Source organism: Amphiura filiformis, chromosome 9 (genome assembly GCF_039555335.1).
Source record: "Amphiura filiformis chromosome 9, Afil_fr2py, whole genome shotgun sequence".
Taxonomy (NCBI): Eukaryota; Metazoa; Echinodermata; class Ophiuroidea; order Amphilepidida; family Amphiuridae; genus Amphiura; species Amphiura filiformis.
In genome coordinates, this window is record NC_092636.1 from 19,483,244 (window position 1) to 19,506,014 (window position 22,771).

The 22,771-nt window shown below is 36.0% G+C and overlaps 1 protein-coding gene across 1 annotated transcript in view; it reads left to right on the forward strand.

Moving 5' to 3' along the window:
• LOC140160725 (uncharacterized) overlaps positions 1-22,771 on the forward strand; it is an 84,866-nt gene that overhangs the window by 31,695 nt on the left and 30,400 nt on the right. The window contains exons 13-16 of the mRNA XM_072184025.1: positions 6,323-6,376; positions 7,646-7,762; positions 15,813-15,926; positions 16,166-16,383. Coding sequence (XP_072040126.1) covers positions 6,323-6,376; positions 7,646-7,762; positions 15,813-15,926; positions 16,166-16,383 — 503 coding nt within the window. The remainder of the gene's footprint in view (positions 1-6,322; positions 6,377-7,645; positions 7,763-15,812; positions 15,927-16,165; positions 16,384-22,771) is intronic.

The following is a 22,771-nucleotide window of genomic DNA, read 5'->3' on the forward strand; positions in this document are numbered from 1 at the left end:
TAAGTAAGAAAATTAACTCACGTAAAATTAATAATCTTTCTTCACATTGTAATATGCTTCAGCTTATCAATGATTATACTAGAATAACCGAGACAACTAAATCTAAACTAGACTTAATTTTTGTATCAAAACCTGATAAGGTATATTCATCTGGTGTTCACAGCCTAGGACTTTCTGATCACTCTCTTACATACTTAATTCGTAAAAATAAAAAAGTAAAGGTACCTCCTAAGATCATAAAATCTAGATGTTTTAAAAACTTCAATGAGCACAAATTTATTGACACAGTTAAGAAAACTAATTGGGATAAGATACTTATAATGTGTAATGATGTGGACAATGCCTATAAAAGTTTTCAAGACATGTTTGACCAAATTTGCAATTTGCATTGTCCTGTGAAAGAAAAAAGGATAAAGGGATCACTTCCTGAGTGGATTACAAGTGAATATATAAAGCTTTCTAAAGATAGGGATCATTAACTATTCAAAAGCACATAAATCCAATAATCCTCATGATTGGGCAATGGCTAGAAAATTAAGAAATGATGTAAATAAACTTAATAAAACATTAAAGAAGAACTATTGCAATGATGCTATCAATAATAATATTAATGATTCAAAGAAATTATGGGGTACTATAAGGAAATTGATTCCTAAAAATAAGTCTTCTGCTACTAATGTTCAGACTAAGGATGGTTTTACTTGTAATGATGCTGAAACAGCCAATCAGTTTAATAGTTATTTTACTTCTATTGGTAATACGTTGGCTGATAAGTTTAATAATGATGATTGTAATAATGTTTTGTCTAATACTGAGGATTACATGTATGAAGATTTTCAATTTGATATCATAACTCCAGATTTCATCTTTGATCAAATTTGTAACTTTGCAAACAATAAGTCTTCAGGTATTGATAACTTCAGTATTAAACTCTTGAAGATAGCTGCACCAGTAATTTGTCACCCCCTTGCATATATTTGTAACCTTTCCATGTTCACATCTACCTTCCCAAGTGAATGGAAGAAAGCAAAGGTTACTCCTATATTCAAGAGTGGTGATAAAAATGATGTCAGCAACTTTAGGCCCATTTCAGTTCTTCCATGTATTTCAAAGATTTTGGAACGTGCTGTACATGATCAATTGTATAATTATCTCACATGTAATAATATTTTGAATCCATGTCAATCAGGTTTTAGGAAGAATCACAGTACTAATACTGCTCTTTTAGATGTAACAGATCATATTCTCAATAATATAAACAATGGTAAAGTTACAGGTTCAATTTTCTTAGATTTAAAGAAGGCATTTGACACGGTGAACCATGACCTTCTTATTTCTAAACTTAAATCATATGGTATTAAAGGAAATGCAATTAATTGGTTTCACTCGTATCTTAGTGGTAGATCTCAGGCAGTAAATATAAACTCTACCCTTTCAGATTTTAAGGAAATTGGTATCAGTGTTCCTCAAGGTTCAATCTTGGGACCGTTAGTATTCATTGTATTTGTTAACTCTCTGCCTGAGTCTGTAAATTCTAACTGTAAGTGTGTAATGTATGCTGATGATACAACTCTTTTACTTAGTTCATCTGATCCCAATATTCTGCAAAATGATCTTAATGCTAACCTGAATAACATTGCTGATTGGTTCCAGGCCAACAATTTAACTCTTAACATAAAGAAAACTAAACTGATGTTATTTGGAACAAGACAAGCTCTTCATAAGTTTAACAATGTTTCTCTTGTCTATGGAAATGAACAAATTGAAAGAGTGGAAAAGTTTAAATATTTAGGAGTTACCTTTGATTCACATCTATCATGGAATGAACATGTAAATTATTTATCTTCTAACATATCCAAGCGTATAGGAGTTATTCAGTAGAGTAAAGCAATACCTTCCATGGAAAACTGTCAAAATGCTGTCGCAAGCCCTTGTCTTTCCTCATTTTGACTACTGCAGTTCTGTTTGGTCCAATTTCAGTGCCTGTCACAAAAATGAGCTCCAAATTTTGCATAATAGGCTAGCCCGAGTTTTGCTCTCTGCAGACATTAGAACTTCAGTAGACAATATGATGAGGGACCTAGACTGGGTTAAACTTGGCTGTAGATGGGAGCATCATTTACTTATTTTAACTTTTAAATGTCTTACACAAATTGCTCCTAATTATCTTTCATCTCATTTTACTTTCACTCATTCTACACATTCCAAATGTACAAGGGGTCAGTCTCAAAACAGTTTGGTTGTTCCAATATGGAAAACCTCTTCTGGAAAGAAAACTTTCCTTTACAGATCTTCAGTTGCTTGGAACAATCTTCCTCCAAATCTTCGTATCAATTTTAATTCAATGAGTTTGGGTGGATTCAAAAATGCAATTGGTCTGCTGTAAGTTTTGTATTTATATTTTGAGCTCAACATTGCTGCATTTTGATTTGTATCATGCATGTTTGGTTCTTTCATTTTGTATAATATATATATTTCTTATTTTGTTATTATCATGTTCATGTATTATGTATATATATAATTTTAATCAGGTCTTCCAGGGAGACCAGTACATTTGTATTGATGGAATTTCCTGAATAAATAACGAATAAATAAATAATATATCTAAATTTAACAAATTTCTTCAGGAAGATGAAAATATCATATATGATGATTACATTTGCAAGTGATAGGTTTAATTATCTGACAGTGATTATCACTTACATTTTTGAACTAGTATGTGTTTAGAAATAGGGCCAGATACCTGCAAATAATGCATGTTAACATATATGTAACATCCGAAACCCACGAGTATAGAGAGTTACATTTTTACTATAAAGGCATTATCAAACTTATTTTGATATGTCAGTACTCGGTTATCATTACCATGTCCACATATGTATTAGCAATATATGTGGATGAAATTATTTACATTTAGAGCATATTTTTGACCACCAAACCTGCTATTTTGCCCATTTTTCGGTTTCATATACCTAAAAGTGATCGCAGAATGGCCATATTTGGTCAATAGTAACTTGAACTCATTATTTTCCTATCACAACTAATTTGCTAACTAATATGCATTACAGTAAGCAATATCTAGCTTTGGCAACAAGCTGCCTTTTTAGAAAAAAATCTCATTTGGCTAAAGGGTCTGCAAAGTTTACAGACCAAATGAACAGAATTAAGCTCCAAGTTTTGTATTTTCATAAAATTCAAGTCATCTGCTTTGAGAAATGACATATTTTAAGTGTCTTCTGTCAATTTCATTTTTTCCCTCTTAGTTCACACTTTTGATACATGTTAAAAAAACCAGAGCCATATTCAACTTAACCCTAGAACTATTATAACTGACCCATATTTTGTAACACTGACTATATGAAGGGGGGTTGCAACCCGACTAATTTTCAATTATAAACATCATATCGTCAGCCTGCTACGCTAAATGCCTAAGTCATACTTACATGTTTCTCATTTGCAATTTTGATTTTCTGAGTAATGCACCCATAATTCATCAAATTTCCAGCCGCATTTTCCATTAACTTGTGGAATGCATCTCTTTTGATGTATTTCACAAGTTAATGAAGAATGCAGCTGGAAATTTGATGAATTATGGGTTCATTACTCAGAAAATCAAAATTGCAAATGAGAAACATGTAAAAATGACTTAGGCATTTAGCGTAGCAGGCTGACGATATACCGTTATATTTGGTACTAATGTATAGCTATGGGTCTCCTCTATCCAGTGATACCAAAATAAGTACAAACATTCCCCACATAATGTCACTGTGACATCATAATGTGAGGGCACCCATGCAAATTTGGGAAATTCTGGCTATGTACAAAAGTATAGGTAAACTTGATTTTCGGCTTAAGATTCTACAAAAAGGCGATTTTCACCAAATGACTATTTTCACCTAACTAACAAGTAAAAAGTCAGTAGCTCTTAAAATAATTTCACAAGAGCGAAATGACTATCATTGGGGCCTCACCAACCCCCCGGTCATCTTTGATGGCCAGTCCTACCCCCGGGTAAGGTGCTGGGGTAAAAATTTTATCACTAAAATGAACGCAAAGGATGGATCTACGATTAGCTTAGGTCGTTTGGGCATAAATGTGTGCATTTTTTATAACGGATAAAAAAATCTTTGTAGTTCTAGGGTTCTTTAAAGGCTCATTCATCTTGGCACCTTTGTTAGTGTCATAGATGTGATAACAGCCTGTTAGTGCTTAAGCAAAAGCCATAAATTATATTAAAGACAAAATAAGACATTTTACACGAATCTGCAATTTCTCTATGTAGAGAAATAATCTACACCTATTTGAATGGGGTTTCAACTTGATCAATATACTGCTGTTTTCCTTGTTTTTTTACCCAAAATTTCAAAAATACCTAATGACAATTTTAATGACTTATCCGTCACTTTTAGGCAACTTCCGGTAATAAACAATTACATTTTTCACACCTTTGCTGGGATCACAGAATAGGCCTTAAATCAAACAATTTTTAGGCCTTATCAATATTGTTATTTTCTTGTTTTACCAACTTTGTCATGTGAAATGAAACATGTAATGTCAATTTGATTGACTTCTTTACTTTTGAGCTATTTATACAAATTTTATTTTTTAACATTTTGCTGGGATCACTGATAGAGCTAAATAAGATACACTGAATGTTTATGCATGTATACAGGGTGCCCTGAAAGAACTGTATCGTCGGAAACTTAATTGTTTGGGTATATCAACGCCACAACTAAACATAACTAAATACTTGGTGTAGTTAAGGAATAAATAAGCTATCACATACTTTTTGAATTTTGACAATTGACCATACCATTCTTGAAATATAAGAATTTTATGAAACTCCCTCATTTTCAAGCCTTTCCACGGATTCAAATATCAATCGATGATCTATAGTATATTCTAAATGCTAATGCTATCTTAGTTTAATAATTCGTCTCAAAGCCCCTGCGCGCATGAGTAAAATCGCCTGTTTTTTTGCGTTATTCCCGCTGGATTGAGCAAATTTCAGTTTTTTTCCGCTGTTTTATTTTTTTTTTTTCCCGATCCCCCACACAAAGATCTAACGTCTGACATCATCAGACGTCAACATAGCCCAAAGCGTACATCTCAAATTCTTCATCTTTACCACAGTGCAACCTCCATGAGCGTGCTGAAAGATAAAAAAAGTTGCCTATTTCTTGCCACAGATACACAAAATTAAAGTAAAATAAATAAATAAATCAATTAATTAATTAATTAAAACCGCATTCCGTATTAGGTTTTAACTTGGGAAAGGCTTTGAGACGAACTATTAAGATTAAAAATTAAGATGGCCTAATCACTGCGCAACATCAGCGCATGAGGCGTCTGTTATCAATGATAGATATTGATTCTGTGGAAAGGCTTGAAAATGAGGGAGTTTCGTAAAATTCTGTTATTTCAAAAACGGAGCGGTCATTGGTCAAAATTCAAACAGTATGTGATAGCTGATATGTTCCTCAACATCATCAGTTATTTAGTTATGTTTGGTTTATGCGTTGAAGTACCCAAAATAATCATTTCCAGACGATACAGTTCTTTCAGGGACACCCTGTATTCTTTTTTTTAAATTTTGTATCCCATTTTAATAATAAGCATCCCAGGGCACTAATATAATTATACGTATAAGTTGAATACAGTAATCCCTATACAATAACAGCAAAAAATAATTTGAATTTATAGTGTGCTACGCACAGGCACAACGCCTAAAGGTTGATCCACAAGCCTGGGCACACTTTACAGGTTGTCGTTGACTACTACAGCCCCATATCATTCCATTAAACAACAACTCAGGACTTTGCAGCTTCAAGAGCGCACACCCTAGACATTCCACAATGGCCTTTGCAACCAGGATTAGCTCCTCGAGTTTCATACATGTTATGAGACAATTAGCAGTAAGTTCCTTGTCCAGGGGAATTACAAGGTAATTCAGTTTTTCCACGAGAGCGTACTAAACCACTGCCAGGGTTTGAACCCTCAACCTCTCGCTCCATAGTCTAACACTTTATCGATTGAGCTAATTTGACTGCTTTTAACAATGACAGCAACATCCCGGGTTTTCATATGTATTTTGGAAGCACACATGTAGAGAATATTTTTATTGTAAAGTTTAGCATTTTTATCTACAATATATCTTCCTCCCTTGAGTAAACTTGACTAAATGATCATGTAATCATGGGGATTGGCCACATGGGGATTGACCAGGTATAAAAGGGAGAGGGAATTGTAAAGCCTTTAACAAATAGAGAATAATCTTAATCACTGATTGATTGTTTATGCTTTTGAATCATTTTTTGAACAGGTCGTACAACAACTGACAATTATGGTGATGTTACACCAACAAGTGCCACTTCAGGTAAGAACTAATTAGCGAATAAACGATACAAATTTTTGTTTTTACTATCCTCTACCGTGTGATAGACGACAGGCAGGTCCAATATTTTATCGTAGTGGATACCGGCGCAAAATTCCTATCGTTTATTCTCATTCTTAGTCAATTAATTATTATTTTGATAACTAAAACTAGTTTTATTTAGGAAAAAACAAGTTTCAAAACTTACGGTCATGAAAACTCCCTATAATATTCTAAAATGAACAAAACCTGTTTACAAATTCAGTTGCGCATATTGCGTGGCGTATTACGCATTACGCTTACAATGCGCTACTTGCACGCAGCTAGTGTGCACCTCAACAAGCATGTTCTGTAACGACGTGGACCATATCCTCTACCGTGTGATTGACAACATGCAGAAACTAAATGAAATTCAGCGCTTTCAAGCTAAACTACAGCCACTGATTAAGAATATGTTATACATTCCCTAGAAGGATGGTAAAACCTGTTTATATCATAAACTCACATATGAGCGGGTACTATCGGTATTGGTATTCTTCTGAATAACGATATAACACTTACTATATTTTCAAGGATAAACACACAAAATTGTGTGTTTCATGTATGGATGGATTGTGTGTCCTTGGAAGGTATAGTAATGCACAAGTGTGGAGGGTTGTGGGGTGTGTTCATGTACACTTGGGTATGTTTTTAGCACTGTGGGTTCAGAATCGCCCCTTTTTCGGGGGCTATATTTGCGATTTTTATCAACTTGGGACACCTCCCATCTGGGGATATCGAACTAGTTAGCAGCACTATGCATGCTCAAATAATATTTTGATGTGGTTTTGAACAGAATCTGATCAGCTTTCAAACTTGACCCCTATATGACCTTGAGGGCGCCATAACTCTTTTTAGAGTAAGGTGCTTTTGTACCGACATTTTTGTTGTTGTTGGTATTTCAAGGTCTTCAGTAGAGTTATAACTTGCTTTCAAGCCTTAATCACAAATCTGCACGACATACGAAAACCTGATAAAAAGGGCAGATATGAATCTTATTTTCAATACATAAACATATTATCTCACTTGATAGATCTATACAAAAACATTTGTAATGATTTTAAGTGTGATGAAATTCTTATCATCAAAAGGGTAGTGGCGATGGATTTTCATTGCTACATTTTTGTTCTTAAAAATACGAACAGTACAAAAGTTTCAAAACTGTCATCAAATTGATTATTATTACATTTACATAAGTGATATTATATTTGTTTGTTTTTATCATTATTCCAGCTTGCATTAATAACAACGATGAGTGTGATTACTGGGCTGAAAGGGGTGAATGCACTGCTAATCCAGGCTATATGCTCCATAACTGTCAGAAAAGTTGTGGTGTTTGCGAAGACTATGGTAGGTATCTACAATGCTGGCCATAAGTGTTGGGACGGTTTGATAGGGTAATGTAAATAAGCCCCCACTCCCCGATCAATGTTGAATTCGACTTTTTTGGTCACACGAGCCTTGTGGCACCCAACATTGATTGGTGGGGAAGGGGAGGGTTGGGGTGTTAGGAAAGTGTTTAGGCTTGGCACCAAAGAAACCTCCACTTTATCACGTTAATAATAACGGAAATCAGGTCATACTATAGTGTACGCTTTTCCATAAGTGTCCCAACACATTTTGGCCATGGTTGTATTTGAAAAGTTGAAAAAAATCATCTAATTTCAGTTTTTTGCTTATAACTCAAAAAGTAAATATGATATTGACACCAAATTTGGAGCAGTTAGAGATCTTATCATGTGGCTTTACCACAAAAAATTTGGATGGCTACATTTGAAATTTAGGGACTGGTCACTTAAAATGTCTTAAAACGATATTTTGGCCCTGTCTAAGTTCACTATTCGTCACTTTAACTGTCAAAAACTTGGGTTTTAAAATGGAAAATTATTGTTTCCACCAATTAAAATGTTACATTACAGCTATAGAAGAAAATAAAAGTTATCACAACATCTCGTGATCAAAAAACAAATAAAGGAATAAAAGTTTGCTATCTTCTGAAGATGATGAAATTCTAATTTAGAAATTATGTGTAATATTATGATAATTACTTTTTTATGTGCTATGTTATTTTTTATATTAATAGAGCAGTATAATATGATGAAGGATATTGTAAAATAATAACAAAAAGAAAAGAAAAGATATATAAATAAATTCAGGGCTCGAACCCGTGTCCACTGTGCCTGTGGCAGATGCGTATCCATTGCACCACAGAGCTGTATTACTTTAACAGGCTTAAACTGTAATATAATGCTATTCAAGATGCATGTATATAAATATCGCTCTACGACGATAAACAGTCAAACAAATCACACTTTTACGGCATTTGTTTCATTAACTGAATATTTATCATATAGCAGGTGTTGGCTGACATTTGTGCTCCACATATATTTCAGTTTTGGGCGGGTAAAATGATTTTGAAACAAAAGCGACGATATACACGCTTAAAAAAAGAAAAAGAAAGTAATATTATATTAAAATTCTTTACTCTTTAAAGACGTGTATACCGTCCGATTTTGTCCCGTAGTCATTATCCCGGACAAAACTGAACTAAATGTGGAGCACAATGTCAGCCAACACCTGCTATATGATAAATATTCAGTTAATGAAACAAATGCCGTAAAATGTATTTTTTGGACTGTATATCGTGTGTAGAGCGAATATTTATATACATGCATGTTGAATAGCATTATATTATAGTTTAAGCCTGTTGAAGTTACACAGCTCTGTGGCGCAATGGATACGGCATCTGCCACAGGCGCAGTGGACACGGGTTCGAGCCCCTGAATTTATTTAGATTTCTTTTCCTTTCTTTTTTTGTTATTATTTTACAATATCCTTCATCATATTATATTCGTCGTTCTATTAATTTTTGCCAATGTCCGTCCTTCTTTTTTTTTCTGTATGTCTACCTATATTTTACTTTCTATACTTACTATAAGTTTCTTTGAAAGCGCTTTAATAAATTTCAGTCATAAAATGTAATTTAAGCCTACTCCTGCCGACTATGATTATATTTACACGATATACTCGTTGCAAATACCACATACATTTTTGATGGAAACGATGAAAATGATTAAGGTTTGGTTTTTTTTTGTCTAAAAATTAGCTTTTTTTAAATTTTAAGTATTTTTTCCCAAAATCACTCTTTTAAAAGACTTCAATCAATTCCTGTCAACAAATATCATGTATTTCTGGCGATTAAATCACTACTCTTTCAAAATAAAACGTCATTTTACGCAAAATACGTGAGTTGGCATAGGCTAATAATGTTCAGAACGCACTGTAAAATACATGATATTGCGTATAAAACGTGACCGTATCCCTAAATCACATGAGGAAAATGCAATAATTTTATATAAGTGAAAAGATATTCTCCGTTTTCATGTAAAATTTGAGGAAAATCCAAGCTATGGTTGAGGAGATATGGGCCAAAACACACATTTTAAAATTTGATTTTTTGTACCTTAGAGACAATGCTGGCCATAAGTGTTGGGACGGTTTGATAGGGTAATGTAAATAAGCCCCCCACTCCCCCCGAATGTTGAATTCGACTTTTTTGGTCACACGAGCCTTGTGGCACCCAACATTGATTGGTGGGGAAGGGGAGGGTTGGGGTGTTAGGAAAGTGTTTAGGCTTGACACCAAAGAGACCTCCACTTTATCACGTTAATAATAACGGAAATAAGGTCATACTATAGTGTACGTTTTCCATAAGTGTCCCAACACATTTTGGCCATGGTTGTAGGTTAGGTCAATATTGCTTTGATTAAAAGATTTATTGTAGTTATTTATGGTGAACTTAGTACTGAATTACCTGACTCGGCTTGATGATGTTCAATATGCGCATCACATACAACACATTTGTAATTAAAGAAGATTCTATGTAATGATCAATTTTGCATGCTTAAGTAATAAAATAACAACAGAACTGTGGTATCACTATTCTCCCACATTTACTGAAGTATTTTCCACTCTGATGTGGCAGTGACGTCAAAGTGTTGAGGTAGCTGTTCGGGCATACATCTATGCATGGGTGTGTACGCCAGCGCTTTGAGCGAACGCTAGTAGTAGCTGTGCCCAATGAAATGCGCACTGACGCCACTGCCACATCAGGGTGGAAAATGCTTTACATGTATACTTCCAAGGACAAACACACACAAACTCTGTGTTTCACTTGTCAAGTATAGAGGTGTGTCCTTGGAAGGTATAGTAATGTACAAGGGTGTTTAGGCCAAATAAAAAAATAAACATGTTTCACGTCCCCTCACGCTTCCTTTTTTGAGGTTTCTTCAATTTTATTTTTATTTTTTGAAATCCAGTCATAACTTTTCAAAAAATATATCTGGGAAGTAGAGATGCTTTCTATAGCCTAGCTAATATACAAGGAACACTTTTATAAGGTTTTGTGATAGTCAGAGGGGCCTATCTCTCAGAACAACAAATAAAAAGAGGCCTCCTCCTTTTTCCAGGCATTATTGTATGCGCTAAAACAGCTCTAATTATGGGTACATTTACACCGATTTTATGATAAAAATAAAAATTAAAAAGACCCTCTTCCTCCTTTTTTTTCAAAAACCCGGACGTGAAACATGTTTTTTATTTTACTTGGCCTTATGTGTGTAGCATTGTGGGGGTGTCAATGTACACTTGGGTTTGTTTTTAGCACTGTGAGTTCAGAATCAGCCATTTTCTGGGACTATTTGTGAGTTTTATCAACTTGGGACACCTCCCATCTGGGGATGTCCAAGTTAGCTGGGGTGTGATTCTTCAGGATCTATCCAGATTTCCTGGATTTTTTGTGCATAAAATTTGCACAATTTTTTTGATTTGGAATGCTTAGACTTGCCCAAGTCTTAGAATTTTGTGGCTTTATACAACTGTAAGAACGCATGCAAAACTGCATGTTTATGGCCTATCCTTCAAATTGCAAAATTATTAAAACTTTACTTTTATTGCCAGTTAGAATTAACTAAAGGATTAGGATTTAGCTGTGGCTAGCCTAGTTGAAAAAATTTCAGACCAGTTGAAGCCAATTGAAGAGAAAAAAAGTAGCAACAGCAACAAATTCACCAAATCATCGATCACCATCATTAAAAGATCTACCTTATGAACTGTTGGCTTTTGCATCACAAGATTAAGTCTATCTCAAGCACTATGAAGATGTACCTCTGTGTCAGGAGCCTGTTAAGTTGCTTCATTTACTTCTGAACATTGTTGCTCCACCTGTGCCTCTGAACTCTTTGGCTGATGGGATGATGTTGCTGATGTTGTACTTGGTGCCTTTGCTGTATTTAATGGGCCACTATCACCAGTTTCCTTCTTTCTTACAACCAACTCCTTATCTTTCTTAGCTTTAGGCCTAGCTCTGTAATCTGATATTATAATCGCTATGGTGTAGATATATGGATTGGCTGCTGAATTGATAGGTAGAATAAACACCACAATATAGACATAAACCACAGGGGATATTGTGACAGTGGCAGACTGGACCAATATCCCGATCACCACGATCGGTACCCAGCACAGGAAGTCCGTTATAACGATAGCTCCCATTCTGATGGCCAAACTTATCTCTCTGTCAGTCCGAGATGTGCCTGCTCTTCCTGTTGCTTGCTTGTAGAGGACAAAGATACAAATATAGCTGATAGCTATGATAAGGAAACATAAGAAATTTATGCCTAAGAAGAGAACTATAGAGAAGTAGAGGCCTGGTTCATCTCCAATTACAGGGTAGATGAAGTCTTCTTCTAGTATGCTCTCTTTGCCAGAAGAAATGGAAGCATAAACTTCTAAATCAAATTTTGCAGCTGTAAAGGTTTTGTTGAGAAATACAGGAGCCCTGACAAATGGCAACCCAATGCAGACCTCGGAGACATCATAGAAGTTGGGATTCTTACCACTAAAGCTGGTTGGAATGATGCTAAGAAATATGGCAAGACACCAAAGACAGGAAAGAGTTATTGTGGCTGATTTCTTGGTGAGTCGTTGTTTTCCTCTGGGGTACTTGATGGCTAAGAATCTATCAATGCTGATGAGAGTGATGAAGAATACAGAAGCTTCACTGGACAACACAGAAAGTGTCCCTGCCAGCTTGCAGATGGGTCCATTTCTCCAGTTGTTAGATTCAGATGGAAAATACTGTCGATAGTAAGCATCTGCAGATGCGATGATCAACATGTACACACCCATTAGCAAGTCAGAAGCAGCAAGGTTCTCAATTAAAAGGATTTGGATGATGTTTTCTCGTCCATGCTTAACACATCGCCATAGCAACACAGACACATTTCCCACAAAAGCAAAAAGGCCAAAAATCCACATGAAAGCTCTGACAGAAGGAAAAGGCAGAAGACGCAGACAAGTTAGATACGGCTCTTCGGGGTTTTGGGCTTTACATTGGGCTGTCTGTATGAAACAACATGTAGCTGGTTCATCTACTAATACATATGTATCATTTCTAATAAGTGGTTTAAATGTACTCTTATCTACTTTTTTCAATGGATTCCCCCTTAATTCTATAGACAAAATTTGTGGCATTTCTTGAAAAATATGTGCATCAATCCTTTCAATTTTATTGTTATTTACTTGGAACACTCCCAATCTTGGAAATATGCTTGTTGCATTGTTACCTAGAGTAGTATTGGCTGGTTTCTGTAAGCCGTAGTGAAGAAATTCAATGTGATTTCCAGATATGTTGAAAATCAACAATTTTTGTAGACTGGTAAAGGGTTGGAGATCCATCTGTTTGAACTGGTTATTGTCCAAAGACAACTGCAGCAAATTGGGTGTGCGCCAAAACACGTCTTGTGGAAGAGAAGTGAATTCATTTCTAGAAATCGAAAGTTCCTTGAGTTTCTCCGCCCCCTTTGAACATATCAGGATTAATAGCCGTCAACCTGTTACCACTAAGATGTAGTTTGTATAACACATTGAGTCCTCTGAATGTGTCTGGTAATATCTTGGTCAGCTTATTATCATCTATATACAGCCACCAGAGCCTTTTCAAATCCTGGAACGTTCCCGGCTGAAGACTAGTGATGTTATTTTTGTCCAAAATAAGGGCTCTTAACCATACAAGAAGTGTAAAGGTATCAGGAGACAGATTTCCTATATTATTGCGACTTAATTCCAATGCACTAAGTGAAAGGCGCTGATTGGTGAATAGATTTGGTGGAAGACTAGTAAGTTGATTGCCATGGAGGTCCACAACTGTTAAAAATGCTAGGCTGTTGAAAAGATCAGATTGTAATTCAGTTAGTTTGTTATCTGCTAATTCTAGGATATGCAACTCAAACCAACCAAACGTTCCAGATTCAATACGTGTTAAAAGATTCTGGTTCAATATGAGCCGATTTATGTATCTCAAATCTTGAAATGATCTTGCATCTACGCTTTCAAGTTGTCGATTTGATGCATCCAAAACTTTGAAGGGTTGTTGAAAAACCTGGTGCAAAAGGTAAGGGTGTAGCAGCAATATCCGAGTCCATTTGTCCTCACATTGAGTTGCAAACTGTTGGTATTGCAAACGGCATATGCAGTGAGTTGGACATGGGGGTAAATCACCCTTTACATCAATAGTTCCAACCCACTTGAAGAGACTATTATGAAAATAATCAGTGTCATAAGTTGTGTTTCGTTGTTGGTATATAACTTCCCACACATTGTCAGAAATATGTAACCCATTACAATCTGTGGTAATATTACATGCACTTGTGTTGATTTCAGAGCATTGGTCCTCCAAACTTAAAAACTCTGTTCTTATCACAAGGCTAGCATCCATGTTGAAATGGATTTCAAGTTTGTTTGTCGGAAACAGTGTGCTACATGGGGTAGTGGTTCCTGTGAAACTAATGGTATTTCCTCCAGCATATGGGGTGTAGAAATGGTGATATTGTTTCCAATTGGCAAGTGACTTGACATCCATGTAGATTCCATGTTGGCTTGTAGTGTTCAGTTTGAGTACACAGGAACCACATAATGAGGATGTATCCAGCGATAATGTCTCACCGATTTCAGAAATTTGAGCATTTGCACTGCATGAATTGACGTCCGTAGAACAAATCAGGTTTGCACTGATATCTGCACTTTGACCAACTTGTAGACTAGTAATTCCTAAAAGGAATTGTAGACTATAGTAGAAAATGCATCTGTCTTTCATGATGACGATAGTCGTTCATCCACACAACAAGAAAATGTTTAATTCAAACTTTAAGAAGTTCTCAAAGTTGCTGTGGTTTGGATTTAGTCTGTACAATAAGAAGAGCTGAGTTCAAAATTTTGCCACGACCATCACGTACAAGGAAGTTCAGCTGTAAAATGTTAGCCAATTATTTCCTCATAGTACGTTATTAGGGATGGTGTTATTTACTTGGTGTATAGGAAACTAACTTTCATATACCTTTATCAATATCATTTCCTCTTTGTAACCCTGTATTTCAGTGGCATCATCCATTTTCACCTTTCACCATGTAACCGATGTTTGTACTATAGCTTTGTTCTGCTCATTGATTTCAATTTGAACTGAACTAATAAGCTGAAACAAGTTTGGTTCAAATTTAGCATGTGGAAAAGTTTTGGTAGCAGTCAAGGATGTTAACATGGTAACTCTAGTTTCAGAAGATGCAAAAATAAAACAGAGCTTAGTCATATCCATTTAGCAGACTGTGAATGAAAGTTGAATCTAAGTTTAAAGTAATTCTTTTCATTTTGGAAAAGAATGAAAAACCAGTGTTTTTTGGTTTATGTGTATTTATTTAAAAAAAATGTTTTGAGTGTGTGTGTAGGGGGGGGGGGGCAGAGCTGCCAACTCTCCCTCTTTTCGCAGGAGACTCGCTACTTTTAGCCCTGCAGAACCCTTAATTTTTGGTCATCTCCCTGAAAAGGAAATGGTTTCGTCCATTAAGATGTACACATTTTGACAAATCTCCCTGATTGCAACAGGAAATCTCCCTTTTCAGGATTCAGGATGGGCCACGGTTGGATAGTAAGTAGTGTGGTGTATGTGAGCGCGGTCCACGTTGTGTCGATTAAAAACTGTGCGCCCTTGGTTAGACAATATTAAATCATATGCAGAATGAAGTCCTCGGTTGCAGGTATACAAACAGGAGTTGGGAGTGAAATGCGCAGTAACAAAAACCAAATGATTATTGCCTATTTCGAGCGATTTCCGACGACAATTAAAATATTTTTAATAGCTAGGTAGACAATGATTGCTTAGTGCAGTTCACATGGATTGATCGGCTCGACACTCAGAAAATGAAAGTAAACACACAGCATGCATGGGATTTGCTTTTCGGCAAAAGCGATGAAGTATAAATTTTTCCTAATTTAATAAGATATGAAGAAAATCTATGAGAATATCTTTCTTATATTTTATGTTTTTTCCAAACTCTTCTTTTTACAGATGTGTGTAGTACTGTCACATGTCTCAATGGTGGAGTCTGTATCACAATCAATGAAGGAGATGCTCTGTGTGTTTGTCCCATACCAAATTGGGGTGGAGAGTTCTGTGAGAAAGGTGAGTTAATTGTACAGTACATGTCATGCATGCATACATACATACACAAAGTCAAGACCTAGACTCTGGTTAACCTCACGTTTGGTAGTGATGTCAATACTTATACAGAACTTGCACTTTCAGTGAAATACTGATGTGAAAAGGTCGTGTGGCTAAATAGAAAGTAAGGGTTTGCTGCAAATTTTTGACTGATGTGTTATTTTATTAATCTTGCATAATTTTCTCTCATTTCTTTATAGATCTAAGTCAATTAACTCGTCCCATGGGAATGCATTCTGAGAAGATTATGGATTCACAACTTTCGAGTAGCAGTCATGTGGATTTCCATGATGCAACAGCAAGTCGTCTCAATAATGGAGCAGGCTGGATACCAAACCCCAGCGATACAAAACCCCCATGGATATGCGTGGAGTTCTTAAGGGTCACTCATGTCATGGGCATGGTTATCAAGGGCAAGGTAAATGAGCTATTCTAGTTCAAATCCACACACTCCCTACGGAAGACATGACCATAATTATTAATCTCCCACACCAGGGACGGATCCAGGAATTTTCAATAGAGGGGTGCAGAGCAACCGCCGCCAAGTGCCCACACAAAGTCAGGTGCCACTCTGCAAAAATACATCAAGTCAGGCGCCGCTCTGCAAAAAATAGAAGGGGCACCACCCTCTAAATCCGCCCCTGCACACGGGGGATGTAGATTTCAAATGGAGACACCCCCATTCAGGTTAACTCCATTTGAAATTCATACTCCCTGTGTATACAGCCTGTCTCAAAAAAAATTGTGCAAGTGAAAAGCGCCCTCTTTGGCAATTAAAAAATACCGTTGTGACATGATGCTTACATGAACGTCAAGGGCGCAGTCTTAGCTCTCGAATGCTGTTTGTCCTGTTCAATATGCTTGTTTTAATCTTGAGATGTGTGTAGTTAACAACGAAAGGGTAAAATCACAATTGTGCCACTTTTACTAGGGAAGAGGGCTGTACACGCAAATCAATGGTAGCTGATGCTGATGTGTCTAATGTACCCCACCTCTCGGGGCTCGTGCATTAGACGCATCAACATCAGTGCGCGTGCATTATTTTGTCTAAGTCCTCTCCCAACAAGTAATACGCGTTCATTAACCTATAAGTGTGCAATACTTGCTTGTCTTTTAACATGTCTTGAGTGACAAAGAAAACAGTATTTACCATGATAAAATCATTGACATATGCACATGTATTTTTAAATTAAAATTGTACAGCAGAATGTGAAATATTTATTTATCTTTTAATCTGTTTTAAGTGGAAAAAGAAACTCTTTATACCTGTATCATGATAATACAGTAAAAGAATTTCGTATTGTTGTGTAATGATGCATTCTTTTGATTTCACGAAGGAACTCTTGATAAACTTGATGCTATCATTGATTAACATGTACAACCCTCTTCCCTAGTAAAAGTGGCACAATTGTGATTTTACCCTTTCGTAGTTAACTAAACATATCTCGAGATTAAAACAAGCAAATTGAACAGATCAAACGGCTTTTAAGAGGTACGACTGTGCCCTTGACGTGGATGTAAGCATCATGTCACAAAGGTATTTTCTAATTGCCAAAAAAGGCGCTTTTCACTTGCACAATTTTTTTTGAGACTGGCTGTAAGTAGGAGATTAAGGTGATGTCTTCCACAGGGGGTGTATGGATTTCAAATGGAACAGCCCAATGCATGCCATGTGATCTGATCTGATCAGGCCAAAGGTGGCAATTGTGAAAGTGAGATATCGTTGTTGGACAAGAAAGACCTCCTATGTGATTGTGGCCCCTGAACATGTTTAAAAACAAAACTACCAGAAGGTTACAAAGGAGGTTTTGCTGTTCAGGGGCCAAGTTTTTCCTGCCCAAAGACGATATATGTGCAAAAATATCAAAAACAAAAGCCAAAGCCAAACACATTACAAAGTTGATATGAAAATAAATTGGCATTATAAAGCTCATAATTTTACAACCAAGTATATTGGGGGCAAGGATTTCAGCAGTGGTATGATTGTTTCAACATTACCTCCTTCGGCTTGGCTAGATCAGATTACAATGTATGTTATATATGTTAACGGTACTGTACATGTATGCCAACCAAGAAGATTAGACCCAAAGAGTACTGACTCAAAAATGCTATTGTAAATCCATCATTTTTGTTTTTCGCTCATTGAGGTGAAATGAGGTGAAATTATGTACCCACAGACTACTACAGACTATCCATCAACAGTCAAAGTCCCTGTTCTTTTGTATGATGTAAATTCTTGCATATATATGAGGTTCGATCATGCGTGTCTAACAATCAAGCCAGCGTTGTGTGTTACGTGAAAAAAATGTACAAATATGCGGTATGTGCACAGCAGTTTCGACTGTCACATTTCATGGAACGATCGGGTGATACTGAGACTTTGACTGTTTGTGATTAGTCTGTAGTAGTCTTGAGTGTATCTCTGGCTTTATTGGCTTGAGCCCAAAATGGAACAATAATTTGGGTATTTGAGTTTAAGCATTTCAAAGATTTGTGCATGAAGGGGTTAGCATGCATTTTTTGGCACTCCTGCGTTTAAACGCAGAATGCAAAAAACCTCATACATGTACTTCAAATTGAAGTTTGCTATGTTGCCAAATGATATGGCAGTACACTATTTTGTCTTCCATGAGCGACATGTATACATTGTACATGGTGGAGTTGGTGGTCTTTGGTTCTACCTCATTTGAAGCCAACACACTAAGTTTGTGTTACTTAAAAATATTTAGACAATAATTAATTATAGCTTATTGGGTGCTCCCAAAAAAACTTATGTGTAGATTTTTGAAAAGTTAACAAATATAAATTTCATTTTTGTGGTATAATCTATGTATCCTCTACTAGTACCCCTGTGAATGTCAAGTTCAGAACTTAGCCTGCTGGCATTCCTGAGCAACCTGTGATAAATTCATTACCACCATAATTCATTTACCACCTGTGCATTTGGTGGGGCATTTGAGTAGGTGCATCCATAGCATGGCAGATAGAGTATTTTATTCTGATGAACAGAATAAAACTTGTTCAATTTTATTTCGAGAGCTCAGTCGGAAATGAGTTTGGAGTTGGGTTACGTGTTGTGGGCCAAAGGTCAAATGGGGGTCAAATGGAGGTCAAATAGGGTTAAATTGCTTTGAACATTGTCTTGGGTTAATCCAGCTGGAGCTATAGTAACACCAAATACTATGGCAGAAGGCCTGGTGGTTCAAGAACCACCTTCTATCACAACCATTAATGTTAAGATCATGTCCCCTTTAAAAGGGTATTTTGTGATCACAGCCTCATCCCCCCACTTTTCTTAAAAAAAGTTTTATACCACTGGAAACCTATGGCTACATTATGTTTATGTACAAAAAATTTCTTGCAGATTAATTTGTTTAGCAAAAATATCGTCATATTTGAATTACGTTCTGGTGTTCCAGAATGAAAAAAGTACAACAGTGGCCTATGGGCAGTATGGAGCAGTTTTATTTATAATACACATAATCATGCATAACTCGCAAATTTTATGCAAAATCAGAATCAACTGAAATTTTGGGAATAAGCTTTTTTCGTGGATCTACTGAAAAATGTCATACAAAGAGGATGCTAGGATCACGAAATACTCCTTTAACTAATATGACAGACGGGATCTAGTGGTTGAAAACTGCCTTGTCAAGTGAATCCACGTCTGATGATACATGATTGATTTGAAACATCAAAAATTACTGTACAGGTGGGGGCAAATGCTCTACCTCTACACAACTTTAAGTTACATTCAATACCATACATTTCAGAATTTTGCTGATGATTATCATTTATTAAATTGGAATTTGTAACATTTTACAATATTAACTACCATGCTAGCATGCAAGTATGGGAAACATACAGAGTAAACCTCCAGAGTGTTTTTTCTAGCCCAAGGTGCTCAGTTCTTTTACACTTCAAGGTGCACTCTTAAAAATACATGGTTATCATGGGTTGGTGCAGGTGTCATTGTCCACTCAAATTGAAAAATGGACTGAAACACTTCTGAAATGGTGCTCATCACATGGACATTATCCCCTGGAGTGGACCATTGCTCATTACGAGCAGGCAATAGCCATACTGAAAAATACACTGAAAAATACCCAGAGTATTAACACTGAAAATGACATTTCAGTGTTACTTTTGGATTTTCAGTGTGATTTTTAGTTTACAAATCTCATAGTGAGATACACTTACATGTTCGTTGTCACTACTAAGCTTGCGCCTACATTTAACTAAACTTCAGGTGAATCAAAGTTATATTGGGCTATTCCATTTAAAACCCACACTACCCCTGTGGAAGGTTTTGGAAATATCTTCCATAGGGGGAGTATGAATTTTAAATGGAATGAACACATTAGGCAGCTCCATTTGAATTTCGTACACCCTCTGAGAAAGATTCACCCTGAATCTTCCACAGAGGGAGGGTGAGTTTCAAATTGAGCCTAATGTATTCATTCTCCCCTGTGGAAGATATTTCTAATACCTTCCTCAGGGATGGATATGTAATGGAATAGCCCGTTATGACATTAGGCGATCAATATACTATAGTGGGAATTCATTTTAGTACATTACACATACTGAATTTGTTGTGAACTGATTTAGACAACATACGAGGGGGTATCCAAAAGTTTTTGACATCACCCAGAAGGAAAAGAGCTATATTGATGAAATTTTGCCAGTGTAATCACTGGTCCTTATGTACATTATGGTCCAAAAATGGTCTCATTAGTATGTTTACTTTCTTTACAGGTGGCGCTAGATGGGCAGTAGGCGCATAACCTTTTCATGATAAGATCCTCCACTTTCTTGAGTTTTTTCACTGTGGCCACATCATCCGTAAGTGATGGACGTCCACTTCTTGGCTTATCTGTGAGGGACATGTGGCCAGTTTGGAAATTCCTTTTTCAAAAAGCAACAGTGCCATATGATGGGCAATCATCACCGTAGATAGCTTTCATTTCATCATAGATTTTCTGAGCATTGTAGGCCTAACCCTTCAAATGCAGGAACAGAATCATGCTGCATGCCTGAATTTTCACCATCTTGTAGGTTATGCGCCTACTGCCCATCTAGCGCCACCTGTAAAGAAAGTAAACATACTAATGAGACCATTTTTGGACCATAATGTACATAAGGACCAGTGATTACACTGACAAAATTTCATCAATATAGCTCTTTTCCTTCTGGGTGATGTCAAAAACTTTTGGATACCCCCTCGTATATACATGTAATAAAATGAGCAGCTTAATGTGTAGCTATAGTTTTTATTTTATTTTAATTAAATTATTTATTACACTTTATCACTTTAAGTTACATCAAAAATTAGTACACAATATTATGAAAGGAACATTTGTTTTAAAAAGTCCAGTGAATGGTTGGAGCGAACAGGTGCGAGGCACCTCTAAGACCGCCCACCAAAAACCAAAAAAAGAAGGGAAGGAAAATATAAATTAGAGGGGGAAAATGCAGGTATAAACACCCAATTGAAAATATCTGACATATTACAGCTCTGCTGCAAAATGCAGAATTCTTTGGATGTTTCCCTTCCCAGTGAGATTAGACAGCACTAATGAAATTAAATTTGGACTTTTGTCTTAGTGCTAGTAACTAAAACAAGGACCCATTTGTATGGACAAGTTGGCTAATAAATGACGCATCTGCATGTAGTAGAAGAAGTGAAAATGCGACCCATATCGGCGGCAGCACGTATGTACCTACCATTTTCTACAGAGAACCCCCTCATATTTTTTGTTAATAGTAAAAAGTTCTAATATCATGTATGGAGAAATAAGCTGGATATTTTTGTGCTTCCTGAATGAACGTTAATGAAATAAATGGATTAAATATATGTTAATTTATGCAAAGTTATGGTAATTTTTGTGGAATAGAGCTAAATACATGATTATTTAGTTTTATTTCATTAAAATTAATATTTTAAAAATGATTTATACACTCCTAGATAGTGAGAACCAATCAGAGCAAACGTCAGTAAATTACTAGCCGTGCATAAATATTGTACAATTGCATCGGCGTGCACTCTGCATACTACCGCAGTGCTTTCGGACGCGTTCATTTTTCTTGCGGGTGGATGCATTATATTTGCTTGCATTTTCCAACATTTTCAGTGACAATTTAGAGAATAAAGATATTGTTTTTAGCCGCTGGAGTGCATCTATCATCTCATATAACATGGGCGACATCATTATTTTAATAAAAAAACAACGAGGCGAAACTGAGTTGTTTTACGCCAAAAATAATGATGTCGCATGTTATGTGAGACGATAGATGCATGACAACAGCTGAAAACACAATACCTTTATTCTCACTCTTAAACACTTCAATTCAAATAAATATATGAATCATAAGTATCACAAATTTTAATCAAATTAAATCCTACATTTTACAAGCAATTACCTAGGCTTAAAATCAATCCATCCCGTTGTTGCTATGTGCCTTCGATTGGTTCAAATAGCGAGTATGCGTATTGTGTCGATGCACACACGCTAAAGTGTGTGATATTGTGTCATATACACGGGTAAGTACCTATAAGACACTTCTTACATGTAGTCTGTTGTACTTTCGTAGCTGGGATAAAACTTCATTGTTTTATTATTGTTGTAGTATCTTTCTATGTAATTAACCCTAATGAAAATGCAGCATTTGTGTTGACATGCACTCTATAAGGCCACACTTTTGGCATATTACATGTATATGAAACAATATATTCATATGATGAAATATCCATAGACATTCAGTCTAATAAACTGCTCGACTCGGTTTAATACAGGAGAAATCCAGCA